Source organism: Festucalex cinctus, chromosome 6, assembly GCF_051991245.1.
Source record: "Festucalex cinctus isolate MCC-2025b chromosome 6, RoL_Fcin_1.0, whole genome shotgun sequence".
In the NCBI taxonomy this organism is placed as follows: domain Eukaryota; kingdom Metazoa; phylum Chordata; class Actinopteri; order Syngnathiformes; family Syngnathidae; genus Festucalex; species Festucalex cinctus.
Window position 1 is genome coordinate 22233887 of NC_135416.1, and position 20881 is coordinate 22254767.

The window sequence follows — 20881 nt, forward strand, 5'->3', positions numbered from 1 at the left end:
TGGTATTGTTGAAATATTTTTCAGAAATGTAGCCGCGAGGGGGCACAAGCCAGTGTTTTCTTGTGCCGGTCCCAAGCCCGGATAAATACAGAGGGTTGTGTCAGGAAGGGCATCCGACGTAAAACTTTGGCCAAACCAAACATGCAAATCAAATGTATGACTTCCATACCGGATTGGTCGTGGCCCGGGTTAAGAAGGAGAGGAGGAAGGTGTGTTCGTATTAAGAAAGAGAAGAGGAACACCACGAGTTTAGGGTGTCTGGATTGGCTCTCCGGCCGGTGGCCGCCCGGGGGAGCGTGGGGGGTTGTGCTTTGGTGTTGCCGTGGCTTGAGGGATACTGGGGGCGCCATGCCTTCTTTGTTGGGCCACGGTCGACGGCTCCCCTCTTTGGTGGCGGTCCTTATGCATGCCAGATCCATCACACCAGCATCTACTGAAATTCAAACAGAATTCGCCTCCCTCCCACTGCTCGTTGAATCAGTGGGTGCTGGTGTCTGTGGACCTCACTCTGCTTCATCTATCCTTCCTCTCTTTAGTTTTTTCCTCTGGTCTCTTGAGATCTTAATTTGTTGGAATTTAGAGGTTTCTGGGGTTGGCGTAAGACTCTGGTTTGGTAACCACTAGGGGTGTGAATTGCCTAGTACCTGACGATTCGATTCGTATCACGATTCACAGGTCACGATTCGATTCGATACCGATTAATCCCGATACGAATTTATAAGTCGATTGTTGCGATTTTTTTTCATTCAAATTTAGAAAATACTAATCAGTAAGCTTGTAGAGTGTAAGATTTATATGAAAATGTATTATTTATTTATCTGAAATTTCAGTCTTATAGAGGTTGTAATCTGTTTCATGTTTGAACAGCATTAAAATAAAATATTAAGGCTTAATGTTCCGTTCATATAACATTCTTCCATGCTCAAGGTGTGAATCCTAACCCGAAGTCAGAGGTTTTGTTGAATATTTTTCCATTAAAAATGGAAGTTTAAAAATCGATTCACACACCCACACAAAAAAAAAAAAAAAGGCAATGATGATAAGACGTTGAATCGGTAAGACTACCGAATGAACAATTCTGAGCTCTTAAAAAAAAAAAAAAAAATTTAAAAAAAAAATCGATTTTTTTTAATTGAATCGATTCGAGAATCGCGCGATGTAGTATCGCGATATATCGCCGAATCAATTTTTTTTAACACCCCTAGTAACCACCATGTGGGTGGCAGGAGGTGTTTAGTTGGTGCTGGATTTCACTTTGATTTATTTCTTTGACCTTTCCTCTGGTATCCTGACCTTCTGAACTTCACAACTTTGGCGAGGCTCTGAAGTATCCAGTTAAGGTGAAGGGTAATGGGATTTTTATTAGGTTTTAGGTGAACTAATGAGTATAAATTTACACAAATTCACGTGCACGCACGCATACGCATGCACACATACGCACACACACTCACATAAATGCGCACATACTCACAAAAATAAATAAATGAAGAGATAATGCAATGATGATAAGATGTTGAATCGGTAAGACTGCCGAATGAACAATTCTGAGCTCTCTCTCAGAAAAAAAGAAGAGAATGACCCATAAAGTACAATTCAATTCTTGAATTTGAATTGAGGTGCCAAACAGTAAGCAGAATTCCAATTCAAATTTGAATTGCAGGAAGTGCAATCAAAATTCCATGAAATTCATGATGCAAAATTAAAGTATATATAACAATGAAGCTTTGCAATATATAAGCCTATTTACTACATGAATTTCATACAGATATTATTGTGAGGACTATGTACACATTACTTAATTGTAATAAAAAGTCAAATTTAGTTGTTGGTTGTTTTTTTTACATTTAAAAGCCTGCTCAGACAAAGCAGGTCATTAAAATTGGAAACATTTTTTAGATTGTTTGATATGATGGTAGAAAAGCACTTTATTTCCCAGAATACCTTGGTTTATCTCAGTCTTTAAAATGGCCGCCGAAAAAATACATATATTTTGCACATTTTGTTTAGAGCACAGTATTGAAATATTGTCTTATTCTCTCTGTGATGATTCTCATCACATTTCTCTGAATTGCATTGAATTCAATTTCACTTTCTATAATTAATATTCAATTCAACATCCTGTGGAGTGGAGTCAATTCAAATTAAATTTCAAATTCATCCATTGAATGGAATTAAATTCTGAAATTTTGAATTTGGCACCGCTCTGCTCCCAGTGTATCTAACAAAGTTATTGTAATGATAAATATGAACATGTTATACTGTATTATCATAACTCTCCTGAACAAAAGCTGTAATAAAATAAGTTGCATCAAGTGACATATTACTAACATAATTATTTCCAGCAAGGTATAATCTCTCCAACACATGATGTCTAATACATACAATGGATGAATAGGAAGTCATTACTATGCACATACACTGGTCTCACTGTCATGTGGTCTCGCTGTCATCTGCTCTGTTATGCGAGTAATGATATGCATTCAAAAGCGATATCTGCTGTCGTTTTCCAGTTTCTGAGTTCATGGCATGTGCAGCAAAAACAAGCAAGAAAATGGTGCAAAAAGAGCAACAACAAGGAACCCCTACAAACATGCATCTCGATTAGCATATTTGTTACTGTACACTCTGCTCGGCATCATAAAAACTCTACACTGAGAGCGCGAGTGTGAATGAGAGGCACAGCGGTCTCCCATTCTTTGAATTTATACATGTACTCCCTTGTCAGCCCACAACCAGCTCCCACTTGCTCGTCCTGCTCGCCTCTACGGCTGTCTGCCTAGTAGTTAGAGCAGACCAGAGTGTGATCCCCTGCGCCCAACGAAAACAAAAAAACAAAAAGTACCTAATGGACCGAACGGAATCTGGTTGAACGGTTTTCCAAAAATGTTCCGACCCACATTCATACCTTTGGACAAGCGATTCATCAAGTAACCAAACATATATTATATTATATTTTTGGAATGCGGGAGTAAGCCAGAGTACCCGGTGAACACAGAAAGAACATGCAAACTCCACACGGAAACGTTGCAACTTGAACCCAAACCTCACAACTGTGTGGTAGACCAGCTGGTGCAGAAAGATGAGGAGCTTCTTGACTATAAGAGCTGCCTGACAGAAATGTTATTTTTGAAACTACAGTGGTACCTCAACTTACGAAATTAATTGGTTCTGGAAGAAAGTTCTTAAGTAGAAAATTTTGTAAGTAGAGACGCATTTTCCATGTAAATGCCCTAATCCGTTCCAAGCCTCCCAAAGTTCAGACATAAATGTTTTATAAAGCATAAAAATGCATCAAAACATGTACAAATACATGTTACAATAAGATTATTGCACAATAAATGAGAGCTGTGCATAATGTAAAAATCAAAGAATAAAAATGATGCTCATTTACCTTTTTAACTGCTGTCCTCTTCATATTTTGCCCTCTTTGATTCATGTTCTCTCTGTGTTTTTGCCTGGTGTTTTGTAAAGAATTGATCCAATGATGGCCATTTTTTAACAATCCTGTTTATTTTATTTATTTATTTAGTTATTTATTTATTTATTTATTTATTTATTTATTTATTTATTTATTTATTTATTTATTCATTTTTATTTATCGCTCACTCATTCACTCACGCTTACATCATGTAAGCCGCACATAATCTCCCGAAGGCAAGTGACGGTTCCACTCCTCCACCTGGAGCCCTTGTTTTTTGTTTTTTTTTGTTTTTTAACAATCCTTCGAAAATGTCCAAGGCAAACATGATCATAGTGAGCGATCGCCCGAATGGTGAACACTTTTTCTGGGTGATTCTTTTCAATAAATTCCAAAACTTGATGGAAACTTCAGGTACGGCGAGGCATCTTTTTCCAAAAAAAGGCCCGTCTCGTCGCAATTAAAAACTTACTGTGCCTTCATCAATCACCAGTTGTTAGAATTATTGCACAAATTCGTCGGCCGTTAGTTAATACATTTACGTAAAACTATCTAAACACCTCATGGCCTGAGGGGCAAATGACGAGGACGCTACATAGACACATTCTATTCTGTATCTATGGTCACATACGGTACAGGTCCCTCTTAGCCAATGGGATGCCAGGAAAATGTCAGTAATAGCCAATGGCAGGGCAGCTGTATGTATGTTGCATTCAGGAAACTGAGTTGAGAGTAGCAGCCCATACTGTAGTTTTACCTTTAGTATCCTGAAACTTGTTTCGTAACAAGAGGCAGTATTTTCCTGTTGAGGAGTTTTGTAACTTGAAAATTTCGTATGAAGGGAGGTTCGTAAGTCGAGGTACCACTGTATTTCACCGATCCTTCATTTTTTTCATCAGTGTGACCTACACAAGCAAGAAGTCTGCACTCAACTCCTTCGCTTCGCATATGATTTCTACAAACTTCTGCAGAGAATCAATGTGAAAACAAAGATCCACTGGTTAATAGTGAATGTGAAGCTCCTACTACTGCTTTGTGAAACTGATACAACTCTACCCAAGTCCAATCCTGGCTCCAAATATCAATTGCAATACGACATCTTAACTTGGGGCATGACCTATTTTTTTATGTGCTCTATACTATAACTACAATCCAACCTCATGCCTTGCTAGAAATCAAATGTATTCAAAAATTATCCTTCATCGTCTCTGCATGATTGTCTCAACTCAAACAAGGACTCAATTGATTGATTGCGATGTTGGTTTGTCACAGGCCACACCTGGCCTGCCAGCAGCTTTTTTTTCTCCCTCAAACTATGTCCAAGATTAGAGCTCAGGCATTCTCATCAGTAGTATGACGCAAGCTCAGTCGACCAGCCAATTAGTTGCACACACAATGTCTGCGCCCATACTACTAATTGTGCTTTAGTTGCGTCAGCACACGTATACAGGGACTTGTCTCCATGCAAACGATGCACAAAAAGTCTGTAGAGAAAACCCCAAAGTCCTTGTGAAGGAACATATCTTCGTCTCTATAACGTAGGTGTCTTAAGTATTTCTTAATTCTTTGTTTATTTGTATGTTTGCTACCAATTAACGTCGCTTGTACATGCACAGTGGCGTCAGGATGGCTTGATGCAGATTTTCAAATTAGTCGGTAGCATGTGTGCACCTGGATGAGAAATTTCCTTCAGTCATATATTTAGGGTATTTTAATTGATGTTTATTATTAAAGTTGCACATATCAATCGCAATGTCAGTGTTTTCTACTCCTAGAAGTAGAAGGCTTTTTCTTTCAGCATAAGAGCACAATACAGGAAGAGGAATGTTAATTGTGTAAATGGTGAGTGTGAAAGTGTATACGGACCCCAATATACAATATATATTTCTTTCTTGATGTTCTTTGTGTTAATAACTATAAAATAATTTTGATTGGAATACAGTATTAACATACAAGGCTGGGTTTGAAAAATAGATTAATCGACATTGAATTGATTTTCCTTTTTATAGCCCAGTATCATTTCATAAAACCATAAATCAATTATTTTAATGTAAGTTTTCTCCAGTAATTCACAGGTAAATAGAATTTCTAAAGTCCTATATGATTTTTGTATATCTTGCTGTTTTCTTAAAATTTACTTTTTCCAGGTATTTAAAGTATTTCTTATATTTACTGAAAGACTTGACTTATTCCACTTTAAGACAATTCAGATTTTTTTTTAAATTTCTATTTACCTCATGCAAACCCAAAACCGTATAAATACATTTTAATAATTTGTCCTTCACTCCCAAAAACATACTTTATACTTTATACTTTACTTTATTATTATTAAACGCTAGAGAGGACAGAAGGCTTTGATGCAGCTTCTGACATGAAGAGGTTACTTAAAGCAGTAGTTATTACAAAAAAATGGCCAGCAGATACTAGCAGAGTATAAGAGATCAGCCAGGGCCATGTTGCAACAAGCTCTTTTGCCAGTGTTTTCAACAGGTTAGTGAATAATGTTGAAACTTAGCTATATTCTACTGCTAATTGCTGCAAAACAGAAACAGATATAGATATACTTTTTTTTGATGAAAGAAGAGACTCTAGTCTTTATTTTGACAGGTTCCATGTTTTTATAGCAATAGAACACAATAATCTGTGGGCCTTGCAAAATCAGTCAAAATCCAGTAAAACAGAGAAGTGGGTTGCTTCAGTGAAACTGGCAGGGAGTGAATGAGTTACAATCATTGAATTACAAATATGAAAATACATTTTTCATCTCCTCCTTGCTGATGTCAATGTTTGTATAACACTTCAGTGATTATAACACATATTACTTTCATTAACCCATATATATACCCAGCCCGATTACCATATAATCGTACTGCAGGATTTGCATTTGAGTACCCCTGGTGTATATGCTCCCTCTTTTTGTCACCCCATCCATCATGTTACTATTCATCCCTCTCTCACCACTTGTCCTCAGGAGTTTTCAACACCTTGTCACCCAGTTCACTGTGAGTGCATCTGAATTTAGGTTTTTAGATTGGGGGTTTGCGATCAAGGTCAAATGCACTCGTTTATAAACACATTTACTTAGAGTGCAGTGAAAACTGCACTGCCCTCACTTAACACAGCTGGAGAGTTTTTCTCTTTGAGCACTGCGTTAGTTCCTCATCTGTCTAGCTCACCCACATAAACACATGCTCGCCACGTATATGCGCACACGCACGCACATACACAAGTGTGGCTTTATTCAGAGTCAGTGGTGTAGTTGATGTTATTGTGGAGTGCAGCACAGCATGGGTGCAACCTTGTCAGCTGTGCCTATGTTGATCAATCAACACCTACTAATGGAAGGAGAGATGAAAGAGAAGCAGAGGAGTGTACAGAGGTGGCCCCATGGAATTAGGAGTAATGTTAGATGTTAGGCATCAAGACCATGACACAAAGTCACTAAATAAAAAGTTAAGCAGACAGGAAGGAAAGCAGTAATAAAGATAGGAGAATAATATAGAAGGAAGGGAGAAAATAAATAAAGGATGCGATGAAAAGAAGGAAGCGGGAATAAAGAAACACATTGAGAAAGAAAATTGGTTGGGAATGGAGAGCAACTTAAGATAAAAACAAATGACGGGCGCAAACCAACTAAGGAAAGATGAAATAATTCAGGTTAGACTCCAAGTTGCTGCCAGATTTGAATAATTTGGCTCGTCACAGGAGCTTTATGTCTCAACTTCATTAATCTTTTCATCAACCATTTACATTTACCACGCTGCAAGTCAGCCACTCCACATTTTGAACTTCTCCATTTTCCTGTGTTTTTGTTATACTAAACTAATTTTAACCCAACAAAAAATGTATTTAGAAAAAATAACCATCAAACATATATTTTAAATCTTTTTATGTATAAATACAAACACATTGTGAAAACGGTTGAATTAGGTTGTATAGATCACATCTTAAATCTGTAGCTGTCAAGCTATATTCATTGTACCGTACTTAAACCCATCTTTTTAATCCATCTTTTTAACGTGTTATTATTTCCTCTAGGTATCCTGTACAAAGGCAATGGTGAGAACATATTTGTTTCCCAGCAACCTCCTGTCATCAGCAGCATTATGGGTAAGGAAGTGCTTGTGTGTTTACTGGTACTATAGTGACTCTGTGTGTGGAATGGAGTCTTTTGTTTTGACGGAGGCCGGTGGGGCATCTAATTAACCTTGCTCTGCAAGCTGAATTCTCGCGGTATTTATGAGTTGAATTCCCAACAATACATCATGTACCGGGCTTGATTTTCACTGATCCCTACACTTTTTGTACAGACCAATCTCAAAGAGGTATTGTGTTTGGGGGGCGGGATATGTAGCTGTGACGAAACCAGGAAGCGCCAACGCCGGGTGAAACAAACCTAACATGGATGAATGGAGGCTGCAATTAATTCTGTTCTCGCAAAGTAACTCACCGTTTCCTTGTTGAATGTTGAATAGGGATGTAACGATATCCAAACATCACGATATTATCATGATATGACCGCCACAATACGATAATTATCACGATATTTTGGGGGCGTTGGTGATATTTAAAAAGCTCAGAATATTGTTAAAAAAAAAAAAAAAAAAAAAAAGAGCTCATACTAAAAAAAGCACAATATTGTGCTTTTGTACATCAATGCATATAAACCACCTACAATCTCTAATAACAATTTTCAGACACTTACTTGGGAGTGCAAGCACACATTGATCGCTTCACAAGCAAATTAGATTCCCCTTCATATGACAATTAGCATAGATTTTAAACATAGAAGGCCAAAACATCCCTAATGAAAATTAAAGTGCACTAATAAACTAGCCACTAGAGGCTGCTAGAACTGCACAAATGGAAATCAATTTGAATTTTTTTTAACACATGTGAACATGACGACGATATTGTGGCAGTTTTAATATCACAATATTGTCCTTATCGTTACATCCCTAATGTTGAACAGAGAGAAGTGCTTCATACATTTTAAGCTGGTAAAGATGTTTGTGCTTTTTTTTTTTTTTTTTTTTCTACGTCGAGAACGAAGATGACATATTTGATTATGTGTGCCCTGTGATTAGCTGGCAACCAATTCAAGGTGTACGAAGATAACACATATCAGTAAATAATGAACGACCAACTGGTTTTCATTTTTAGATATTTACCCCTGACGGATGGGACTAAGCCAAAAAAAAGTCAGACGTTTTTCACTTAAATTGAAAGTGTGCAAAGCAGCAAACTGTATTTTCTTCTCCAGACAATAAGTGAGATTTGGGGCTATGAAACATTCTACTGTACATATTCTACTGTGGTTTGAGCAAACCGCTCCATTCAGGAAGTCCAAATATGGGCGTAGTTTACAAGCCCCTGAAATGAGGCTCTTCACGCATTTCCGAAATTTTCATGTTTTAATAAATGACATGTTTTCCATTATTTTTGAGTGTCCATATTTATACAAATTGTTTTGCAACATAATTATGCTTAAAATGACCCGTGTGATTATGAATAAGTAAAAAAAAAAAAAAAAGTAGGGCTGATTCTAATCGTGTCACAAATCTGATATATAAGTGGTTTGAATTTTTTTGTAACATGCATCGTGTAATTTACGATCTCAGGTTTTGGACAGGTGTGATACTGGTTTGGCCGCCATGTGCATGTCTGATGTTGGCAAGGGTTTATTATATATATATATATATGGACTAACAGTCAGGTTTACATTTCAGAGCCAATTTTGCAAACACATTGTTCATGGTTCTGACAACATGATGTAGACAAATCTTTGAGTAGCACTCACCGATGTAGCTTATGAGAGAAAATTTATAAATGCGTTATTAATTTCTTAGCAATGAAATGTGCATGTATCTTTTCTTGCAGACTTATTGATACAACCATACACCACACACGGCGGCATTTCACCGTAAATAAAATGAAAACACTGTGGGAAAATAAGTATTTTCCAGTTTGCTTCGCTTAGTGGGTGGCAACATAAGATGTCCGCCAGTGGCTTCACTTCTCGCTATGGTGAATAAATGGCATTGTCAGTCCATTGATATGTGAGTGGATGTTGCTCATCCTAGTCCATGGAACGCTCAAGAAGTTTGTGTGAATGCAAATGGAAAATTAGAGGGAAGATTGATGCCAAGGCATTGATGTCTATGCATTATTTGGTAAGGTAAGGTTTATTTTTAATTTGGCCTTCTCACTACGTCATTGTCATGTTACCGTCATACATAGCATGAACAATTGTTGCTCAGCTGGCTTGACTCATCTTCCCAACGGTGCACAGCAAATAAATGTGTACACGAGGCAAAAAGAAAGAAATCGTCAATCACTTTTTTTTCTTTTTTAAAAAAAAAATTGGTACTAAAATAGTTTGAGGATTTGCTTCATCTCTAATTCCAACATCTTCTTGTAGGAAATGGACGTCGCCGTAGCATCTCTTGCCCCAGCTGCAATGGGCAAGCAGAGGGCAATAAGCTGTTGGCACCCCTTGCTCTGGCATGTGGAGCCGATGGCAGTGTATATGTGGGAGACTTCAACTACATCAGGAGGATCTTCCCCTCCGGGAATGTTACCAGTGTAATGGAGTTCAGGTAAAAAAAAAAAAAGGCAAACTGCAAATCTCAATCAAACCAGTTCCATGTCAGTGCACACAAGCCACAGATGATTTGACCTATGATTAAACATCAAGTCAGTATATGTTCTTTTTAGTTGCAAGGACACTCGATTTGACAAGATATGTGATCCAAGGGGGTGTAGTTACAGTGGATATAAAAAGTCTATATACACCCATGTTCAAATCAGTGTCAGTGTCACTGGGGGCATTCATAGCAACTGAAGGCAGGGAAATAAATCTGCTGCAAACCAATGGAAAACAAGTCTAAAATCACTCTTTTGGCAGGGGGGAATTTTTAGTACAAACATGATTTTAAAGGTCGTATATCACGGTATTTCAAGCCCTTCCACAGTTACCAATAGGCATATAATGCTTAAGTCTTACGTTTGACACCATGGCGATTAATTTTTTTATGAAATGTTAGGTATTTTGCTGGCTATTTTTCTAACGCAGAAGTAAAATGCCCAGTTCAGTAAAATCCCGCTTCTCCTCGTGTGGTTGCCACGCCCCTCTGATCCAAGAGCACCGCCCACAAAACTCTGCAGCGCTGCGTTTGAGTACTTGTGGCCACGCAAGACCGGCCAGCCCTTGCAGTACAACAGTGTCTTCAAAAATGTGGAAATCGGATGGCTGTTCAGTTCTTCAATGAACATTTGAAACAAAACTGCTCCTTGCTGCAAGAAGTTGTAATGAAGGAGGAGGGAAAGAAAGAAAGAAAGAAAGAAAGAAAGAAAGAAAGAAAGAAAGAAAGAAAGAAAGAAAGAAAGAAAGAAAGAAAGAAAATTTAAAGTGGCCAATTGTCATTGCACTTTGGAATTGCAAATGTGAAGAATAATTGATTGCTTTGAATTCATTTGGATGTTTACTGATAAAGGCTACTTTTATCACTATCCTGCAAGCATGGCGGTCTCGAGAAATTAGGCGTGTGTTTAGTCCGAATAGGCGGTGCGGGGGTGGGTCCGCACCTCATGACGTCATAGAGTGAGTACCCGCTCGTTTTTTCGGGTTGGGAGGGGCCTCTGCTTGGAGAGCAGAATGACCTAGAATTTCTCAAAGAGGGGCGAATGGAGAACACCACTTGGGTGATATTGTTGGTGAGGAATTTGCATTTTAACATGGCTAAAAGCTCCAAAAAGATGCTTTTTCACGTTACTGTCCCTTTAAGTCCAGAAACTATAAAATACGGGCCACTGTTTGGCCACTTACAGGGAACCTTTAAATAGGCTATTCCTGACATGTTTTTGTTCTTCGAGCACAAGCCATGATCCAATTGAAACCAATCGAGAAAGGAGAATTGCGTGATGGTTAAATGAAATTTTGAACAGTTCAAAACAGCACAAATTCCCTCTGGCTTCTGCTAGTAAGCAAAAATATCAGGAAAGGCCCAGTAGAACAGCTGAATTGTATTATTTATTTATTTAAAAATAATGTATAGGTTTTTTTTGTTTTTGTTTTTGTTTTTTTACAATCACAGCAACATGGCATTTGAACAGGGGTGTGTAGAGTTTGTGTATTTAATGGAATTATTTATTATTTATTTATTAAATTACTGGTTTAAATTCGCTAACTCTTTGACTGCCAGGCGTTATAAAAAGAAAACAAAAAAATCCACAGTGCCAGCCGCTTTTGAGCATTTTAACTCATCTTTCAAGGCAAAAAGAATATTGTTTGCCTTTACTACATATACAAAGTGGCTACTAAATTAAAGATCGCATTCCATTCATCGGAATTTTACTAATCATAATTAAACGTCTTTGGCAGTCAAAGAGTTCTAATGAGTGATCTTCACGCCGTATTACGATTACAGCTTTTTCAGAGTAATTGTATCTGTGCTTTTCTTCTTTGTTGTCATCATGATGAAAATTGTTCACACTTTCAAAAGTGATCTACATAATTTGCATTATAGTTTGGTTCTCTTCTTTCTACGTTCAACTGGTAGTCTTAATGTAGTGCTTACATTTCAATTTAGAGATAGAAATTAATGAACCGTCTTCCCATTGTCACAGGATAAACCATTTGAGTCTTTACACTTGAGCCATAGTCCTCTTAATTAAGTTTTTGATATCCTTCTGTTTCTTTTCACTGAGTGATACCTCGTACCTGTTCTCTAACTCATGTTTCCTCTCTTTTCTTCCTTTGCTTACGCTATAATAAGAAACAAAGATTTCAGACATAGGTAAGAGTGATTCATCACTTTTATTCCACTAACAAAGCAGACTCCTCTTCTATTATCTTTTTTTTTTTCTCCCTCAAACAAAATCATGTTCTCGTCCCTGCAACAATTCAGCAGAGTGCACATTCTTCAACTCGTGGCCCTTTCTTTTATAACCACGATCTTTCAGTTGGTTGCGGGATGTGTTGTCCACTTGAACAAATAAATGTCTCTGTCCAAATAGCTTCTCCAGGGGAAAAAAAGATAGTAAAAATAATTCTTGCATAACGTAGATGCTATGCTTCACACACAAACACTCAATGTGAACTGCTGAGCTCATTTGAACTACTCAGTGTAACATTTCGGGTTTGAGAAAAAGACCGGAGACAGGAAACCACATTCACAGTGCTGGGATTCCACCAAATGCTCGTCGTTTATATACGCTTCAATTATTGTTTGTCTATTTGTTCATACATCGACCAAACAAAACACATAATGTTGTACAGTGAATTGAGTGACAAAACAAAAGAAGATATATTCAATTCATCCATCTACCAGCAGCTCATGAACGAGCAGCAGCCAATTCAAAGGCGCTGCCCAATGACACTTTTAGACCAGACACAGTAAGAGAAGTACATTACCTTAAATGACTGTTTGATGAGGCACATATGACACATGCACACAAACATCGGGGAAGTGGCCCATTACAGTGAGATTGGCAATAAGCGTCTGCAGGTGTGCTCACCAGCAGGTCATAGATCCGGGCCCAACTCACCAGTACCACAAAGAAGAAGAAAGCATAACATAACACTTTGTTTGACTACAAATGACACTTTTACTTAACATACATTGTTTGACATCTTATTTTAAACCAGTGCTTCTCAATTATTTTCTGTCATGCCCCCCCCCCCCCCCCCCCAACTATAAATAGTTTCATTTGTCTATAAAATTGTTATAAGCACACCTCTGCATAACACTTTATCCGTATTATAAGAGAATAAAAAAAAAGAAGAAATATGGACCAACTTACAACAAAGAATAGCTTTATTAACTGTAACAGAAAATATTCAAAGTGCATCTGAAATTCAAAAATAAAATTAAATCCTTAATTAAACTATAAACATTTTTTGACTCACCATGTCAACCCATATGATACGGAAAAATAAAATTACATAAAATCAATAAGTAATAATGCATTCAAACTGATCACCAACATTAACTCAGGAGCACAATATTTAAAAAAAAAACAAAAAAAACTTCAACCTGCAAAACAAAAATGCATAAAATAATTTGTGCAGATTTTTTTTGCTGTGTGCAAAGCGCGCATGATCAGTGCAACCAAAACCCCTACACCACCGAGCAAATGCTCCCTGCGCACACTCTGCCAATAATGAGAGCGCCACTGCCCCCTAATGCAGTGGAGGTGCAATTGCACTTTATTCTAGGACAGTAAAATAATAATAATAATAATAAAATAAAAAGCATATTCCCCGAGGCCTATGATGGAGCACCCTTTGGGGGGTGGGGGCACTATTTGAGAAGCACTGTTTTAAACTGACATTTTTTCAAACAAAATAAAGTATTTGCAAAAATTTTACAAACAGTATAAATATTGTTTCATTCATACTGCTACACAACTCAACTCACACAACTCAACACAAATCAATTGCATATAAAAATGTATAAAACACAAATAAAGAACCTTACCTAAACTCCCTTACGAACACCTCCCAAGTCACTTTGTGAGGAATACATTAACAAAATTAAGTCCAGCATTTTTTTTTTTAATAGAATCATGTTAAATTTTGTGAACATGTACTTCGTTATTACCATGTACCGTCAACACCAATACTCACAATTACAACATTCCATGTTGCAGTCTTATGGACAGTTAGTATTGTTTTGTGCGCCTCAGTCTTTTTTTTTTTTTCTTCTGTACATTTCTAATCTTGACAAGTGTTGCAGATAAAGAGCCTATTTTGGTGTTGTCAGCTCAGATGAATGGCACAGTCATCACTTTAGCAGCAGCCTGAAGCAAGGAGAGCGAAGGAGAGACAGAATGGAGGAAGCAGAGAGCAGGCTATAGATAGTGCGGGTGTGGTCAATAGTCTTTCTTTTCTCTTCTTATAGCTCATTTTCTATATAATGGCTTTATTCCCATTGTTTTGATTAATACAGTTACAAAGATTGCACACACATTCTCAGACAGCATGCAATAAAAACAAAACTCCCAATGTCTTTAAAACAGTAATATTTTGTGATTTTATCTGGCTGTAATAGCTTCTAAATAATTTTGATATTACTTGTAGAAAGGAAATCTTAATGATGATTTTGAATTAATAAAAGTTTGTTTGGGAGGTAGTAAATGTGACAAATTTCATTTCAAATTTCATATTCATAAAATAATGACATCCAGGACGACGATTCCCCGTACAAGTTGCATTCCTCATCTGAAGACTGCTTGTGAAATTACAAATTTATATGTTTTGATTGTGGCCTGCTGATTAATTAAACCGACATTACAATTTATTTATTTTTTTAAACTTTACAAAATCATCTCACGTGCCTGACTAATCTGATCTGGCCCGCGGGCCGTATGATTGACACCCCTGGTTTAACAATTTTCTATGCTTTGGAGAACGTGAAGGGGTTCAAGGCTCTCTTCACAGAAAAGTAAAACCAGGGCAAATCTTAATGGAAGGACGCAATAAAATTTAACGACTTCTGAAGGACACGTCATACAACACTACCTTGAAGGAGCAGGACAAAGTACGTAGGTTAAGTTATTTAAAAGATTTATCTACAACAACAAAACTGTTTCACATGTCGGAATATAGCTTTTATTGACTATTTGAACAATTAAATAGAATTTGATTTAGAGAATACAATTACGCTCAGCCATCTTCCCACTGTTTCTTTTTCAGTTTTTCCTTCATGCTTTGTTCTTTTTAAAAAGACCAACACTGACTAAAGATTTTCATCTTCATGTATTCCGTCCTTGTATTTGTCCTCCATGTTATGCAGTCATGACTTTCTAATTTTTATCGATCATCATTCTGCACTGCTCTTTTTATCTGTATCACGATCGTTGTTTCTACTTTGTATTTTCTATGTAGTCTTTTTTTTTTTCTTTTTTTTTTACTAAATAGAAAATACAAGCATATTTAGATTAGATGATCAAGTGGCATCCACATAGCACACGCAACCTCTGGCTGCGTATTTTCTGCATTCAACCTCTAAGCGTAAAGGTATTGTACTGTAGTACAGTATTGTGTTGGAAATGGGTGACAAGACAGTTCAGCGTGTACCCTGCCTCTCGCCCAAAGACAGCTGGGATAGGCTGCAGCACGCCCGCGACTCTCGTGGGGATAAGCAGTTTCAGAAAATGGATGGATGGAAAATATTCAATAAATAATCTTCTTGTTTCACTAACAAAGTGCTAATGTACAGTTAGTGGTATAACTGCCAGTGTAGAAATGTCTTCTTCAGGTCAGGATAGCAATCATACTGAAATATATTTTCTAACTGGAAGCAACCAGAGTTGTGTAAAAGCTACTGAACATGTTTTCTTTGTTTGTTGGGTTGACATCTTATCAGTGTATATACTTACTCCTTAAAATATTGTGGAATTTGAGTGAATGAGTCCACTGACACTATTTAAGTGTTCCTGAAATGTTTGTATCTTATTTTGATTCCTTTACCCTCCATCTTAGCAACAACCCTGCCCATCGATATTATCTGGCTACTGATCCAGTGACAGGACAGCTCTATGTGTCAGACACCAATTCACGACGGATCTACCGACCAAAAAACCTCAGGGGTGCCCGGGACCTTATCAGTAAGTCCCTATTGCTTTTCCCTCCAAGCAGAGTCCTGCTTTTAAACAGGTTTGTGGAAAAGCATTCAGCACAATTTGTCTTTAGTTTAAGTTTGGTAATAAGAAACACAACATAATATGAACCGCTATTTACAGTCAGATGACACTACAATGTTTAATGTGTGTGTTAAGGTAATGGGGAGGTTGTGGCTGGTACTGGTGAACAATGTCCCCCTTTTGATGAAGCACGATGTGGAGATGGAAGAAAAGCTACAGAAGCTCAGTTACTGGGACCTAAAGGTACACACATTGACCAGTTGCTACTATTTTACTCTTCATTCCATTTAATTTGGAGAAATGCTATTGTCTTCATTGTTTTCTACTCACTATTTTTACTGTCTGTTGTCTTTTATTGTATGGAAATAGGAGAGCCGCTTGAAAATAAAAGTGGCACTAGGGCAATTCATACATTTACAAGGACATACATTTCTCCAACAACAACAGTACACAGTGATTTCAGTTGTTTGGTTTTACACATCTGAAAGAAGTTTAAAATATCCATCGAGCCATCCATTGCCTTGCGCTTATCAGGGGACAATTCATGGCAGCAGCAGACTTTCCTCTCCCCAGTCACTTCATGCAGCTCTTTTGGGGAAATACCAAGGTATTGCCAGGCCGACTGGGAGGGATAAGCTTCTCCAACGGGTCTTGGGTAATCCCAGGGTGGCTCCTCTTGGTGGAAATTGCGTGGAACACCTTGTCATTGGTTTAGGTTTTCATGGTGGTGGTGGCAAAACGTGGTGGACGCCAGCGCAGGAAAGCAAGGATGCAAGCCATGAGTGCAGTATGGACTCAAACAATTTATTTTCAAAAACAAAAGACAAATAAGGCATGCGGAATAATCAAAATAATTAACAAAATCCAAAATAAAACAAAGATTCAAAGTAACAAACAATCAAGCAATATTGACTCACGACAATAGGAAACATGATATGATGGAACTACGGAAACTGGATGTTTAGAAAACAATTTGCAGACACAGACTGAAAGAAATCAGGGAACTAATTTCAAACCATGAGGTACCCCTGGTCATGACACGAGTGGCTGGAGAGAGCTGAATGGTATCCACAAGGAATGGGTCTGATGAGAACAGACCAGACAAAAACCTTACAATTAGTCAAGACATGAACTTGGGACACAAGAAAACATGACATAACATGAAACAAAACTCAAATGTAATATAAACATAAGAAAACATACACACATGCACACCCACAGATCATAACACTCCTCACCAGGGAGGTGTCTATGGTCACGCCAGGGTTAAGTTTGAGTTCATGACCTGTTAAGTTGGGTTCACGACCATGAGGTCAAGTGTCTGTTTTGAACTGATGTAACTATCATATTACCATCATCTAGTTTCAACTAATTTTAGGCTATGTGATGTCGATCTTTAATCCTTTAGGTGATGTCTGGACCTTTGTGATGTCCTTCTTTAGTCTTTTACTTGCTACAACCAATAAGATCGATTCACTGTCTGTAGGTGCAGTCTGAGAATTGTGTGTGTTTAGCCGGATTATTGCTCACTGTCCTCTGTGCTTCTCCGCAGTCCAAGGGGGCTTGGCGTCTCGTGATTCTCAATGCATTCTCGTTGTTTTTCGTTTTATGTGAATAAATAGTAAAACCCTTTTGTGTCTGCGCTTTGGGATCCAACCTCTCAGCACACAACAGGAGGTGTTCAGGAGGCGCCGTAATCAGATGCCCAAGCCACCACCTTTGACTCGTCGATTCGGTGGAGCAGCGGCTTTACTCTGAACTGGATGCCTGATTATGACTGAGCTCGAAAAGAGACAGACATCCTGTGGAGGAAACTCATTTCAGTCACTTGTATCTGTGATCTTGTTCTTTTGTTCATGACCACACTGCTCGTGACCATAAGTGAGTGTGGGACGTAGATCGACCGGTAATTAGAGAACTTTGCCTTTCCGCTCAGCTCCTTCTTCACCACGACAATAGTCAGCGTCACTGCAGACGCTGCACCAATCCGACTGTCGATCTCTTGCTCCATTCTTTCCTCACTTGTGAGCAAATCTCATGAGTTAATATCCAATTATAAATTATTATTAACAGTTATAAAGGAATAAACGAAGAAGAGAAAAACTGAAAAGGAGACTGTAAGACAACAACTGAAACAAAGCAGGGCACAAAATAAAAACAAATTGTCGAGACTAAGACACGAGGGGTTCGAGGGAGCTGCTGTTAATGATGATGGTTCACATATATTTCTGAAATGAAGGCAACAAATGATGACGGCAGAAATGTAAATGGTATGCTGCCCTTTGGTGATGTGTTTTTTCCTCTTCTATAAAGGGATTGCAGTTGACAAAAATGGTTTGATCTACTTTGTGGATGGGACGATGATCAGAAAAGTGGACCGCAATGGGATCATCTCCACAGTGCTGGGAAGTAATGACTTGACATCTGCACGACCTCTAACCTGTGATACCAGCATGCATATAAGACAGGTAACATGACATGTTTCTACTTATGTATGGAAAGTTGTGGAAAATGTAGCTGTGTTTTATGAACTCGTATTTTTCTGGTGTAAAACGTGCACAATTGCCCGAGATGCATCGTTTTCCCTTTTTAGGAGTGAAATTGGGTTTTTAAAAAAGTCACATTCTCACACACTATTTAGTGTCCTACTTTGAAAATATTTAAAAAGCCAGCTCAGCTAATCCTTATATAGAGTCAAAGGTTCAGATTTGGAGCATACATTGATCTTGACATTTTTACCTTTGGGAGTCCAGTTTACCTCCAGTCTTCATTTATGCAATACAAACCAACATGCTATTTCCAAAACCTTGTAAGCATAAATATGACTTAGCATGTATGGAACATTAATATTTCAATCAGACAAATTAAGACTTCAAACTCCAATCAAAATACTCTATTTGATGAAAAATTATTGCAGTAAGCTATTGGTTTACACTTTTACGTTTGCAGCATTTGTGTCAAATTTATTGATGTATACATTGTACACATGTATCCAACCATTACTTAGCTGCTTGACCCAGTGCGGAGGTGCAGAGCTTTAGCCAGTACACGGTGGACAGACAACTTTTCGCGGTGTACAATTTGCTTACTTTGCATGTTTTTTGTGGTCTTTAGTCTTTGAGAGACATACTGAGCACCTTGCAGAGAACCCACACAGGCACACTGAGAATTTGCAAACTCCTCAGAAACTTTTAAGCTGTCAGGTGGTGACAGTTGGTAAACACTGCTCCACTGTGCTGCCTTAACTCAATACATATACAGAGGAAGAACGTGTCTCCGAAGCCTTATAGTTTGTCTGAGACAAAACATTTCACCTTGACACCTCTCCATCCAGGTTCGTTTGGAATGGCCCACTGATCTTGCAATCAGTCCCATGGACAACTCCATCTATGTTTTGGACAACAATGTTGTGCTGCAGATCACTGAAAATAGACAGGTAGTGTTTTTGCGTACATTTGTAATTCTTTGTGACATATTGTGTGCTGGCTCTCATTTTCCTACTCTGCTAAAAAAGAAAACAACATTATTCATTAATTTAATGAAGGAATACGGTTTGTGTGCGCATTTAGGTTCGTATTGTGGCAGGCCGTCCCATGCACTGCCAAGTACCTGGTATTGAATACACATTGGGAAAGAGAGCAGTTCAGACCATGCTGGAGGGAGCAACAGCCATTACTTTGTCTTACAATGGCATTCTGTACATCACAGAGACAGACGAGAAAAAAATCCATCGCATTCGACAGGTAATCATTATGCCACATTCAGGGGTGTTGACCTGGTGGGAATTGGGAAGATTTTCAGGAAGCCCCAAGCATGTTCGGGGCCCCTGTGAAGCTCCCCTGGTCAACGCACCACAGTAGAAATATTAGGGGTGTGAATTGCCGAGTGCCTGACAATTCGATTCGTATCACGATTCATAGGTCACAATTCGATTTGATACCAATTAATCCCGATACGAATATATAAGTCGATTGTTGCGATGTTTTACTCAAATTTATAAAATGCTATTCAGTAGACTTGTACATGTACACTGTAAGATTTGTATGAAAATGTATTATTTATTTATCTGAAACATCAGTCTTATAACTGTGAGCCACTGTGTTTAACAAACAGGTTGTAATCTGTTTCATGTTTCGATAGCATAGAAATCAAATATTAACTCATCTGTTCCCAAAAACCTATAAATACGTTCTATTTTAAATATTACCATGCTCCCAAAGACGTATTCATACGTTTGTTTGTTTTTTAATGCTAGAGCATACAGAAGGCTTTGATGCAGCCTCTGAACTGAAGAGAATGGTAATGACAATGTTAGTTACAACAAAAAAAGGCCAGCAGGTGGCAGCAGAGTATAAGAGATCAACCAGGGCCATGTTGCAATACCCCACAGTTTTAAAGAAATTTGTGAATAATGATGAAACTTAGTTATACATTCTAATGTTAATTGCTCCAAAACGGAAACAGATACAAATATACTTTTTCTTCCTGATGAAAGAAAAGACTCTAATCTTTCTTTTGGTAGGTTTCATGTTTTTATAGCAATAGAACAAAATATTCCGTGGGCCTTGCAAAATCAGTCAAAATCCAGTAAAAGGGGTTGCTTCAGTGGAAATGGCTGGGAGTGAATGAGTGAAGGCCTAATGTTCCATTAATATAACATTCTTCCATGCTTAAGGTGTGATTCCTAACCCTAAGTAAGACGTTTTGTTGAATATTTTTCCATCAAAATTGGATGTTTAAAATTCGATTCGGCCGCCTATTGAATCGATTTGAGAATTGCGCGCTGTAATATCGCGATATATTAGCAAATGTATT

General features: G+C 37.9%; 1 protein-coding gene across 11 annotated transcripts in view; it reads left to right on the plus strand.

Moving 5' to 3' along the window:
• tenm3 (teneurin transmembrane protein 3) overlaps positions 1-20881 on the plus strand; it is a 289706-nt gene that overhangs the window by 223991 nt on the left and 44834 nt on the right. For 8 of the 11 annotated variants that reach the window (XM_077525263.1, XM_077525258.1, XM_077525261.1 and 5 more), the window contains 8 exons: positions 7457-7528; positions 9840-10017; positions 12196-12216; positions 15906-16030; positions 16202-16309; positions 18380-18534; positions 19401-19502; positions 19636-19809. In XM_077525263.1, coding sequence (XP_077381389.1) covers positions 7457-7528; positions 9840-10017; positions 12196-12216; positions 15906-16030; positions 16202-16309; positions 18380-18534; positions 19401-19502; positions 19636-19809 — 935 coding nt within the window. The remainder of the gene's footprint in view (positions 1-7456; positions 7529-9839; positions 10018-12195; positions 12217-15905; positions 16031-16201; positions 16310-18379; positions 18535-19400; positions 19503-19635; positions 19810-20881) is intronic. The other 3 variants (XM_077525259.1, XM_077525262.1, XM_077525267.1) reach the window with 1 other exon arrangement.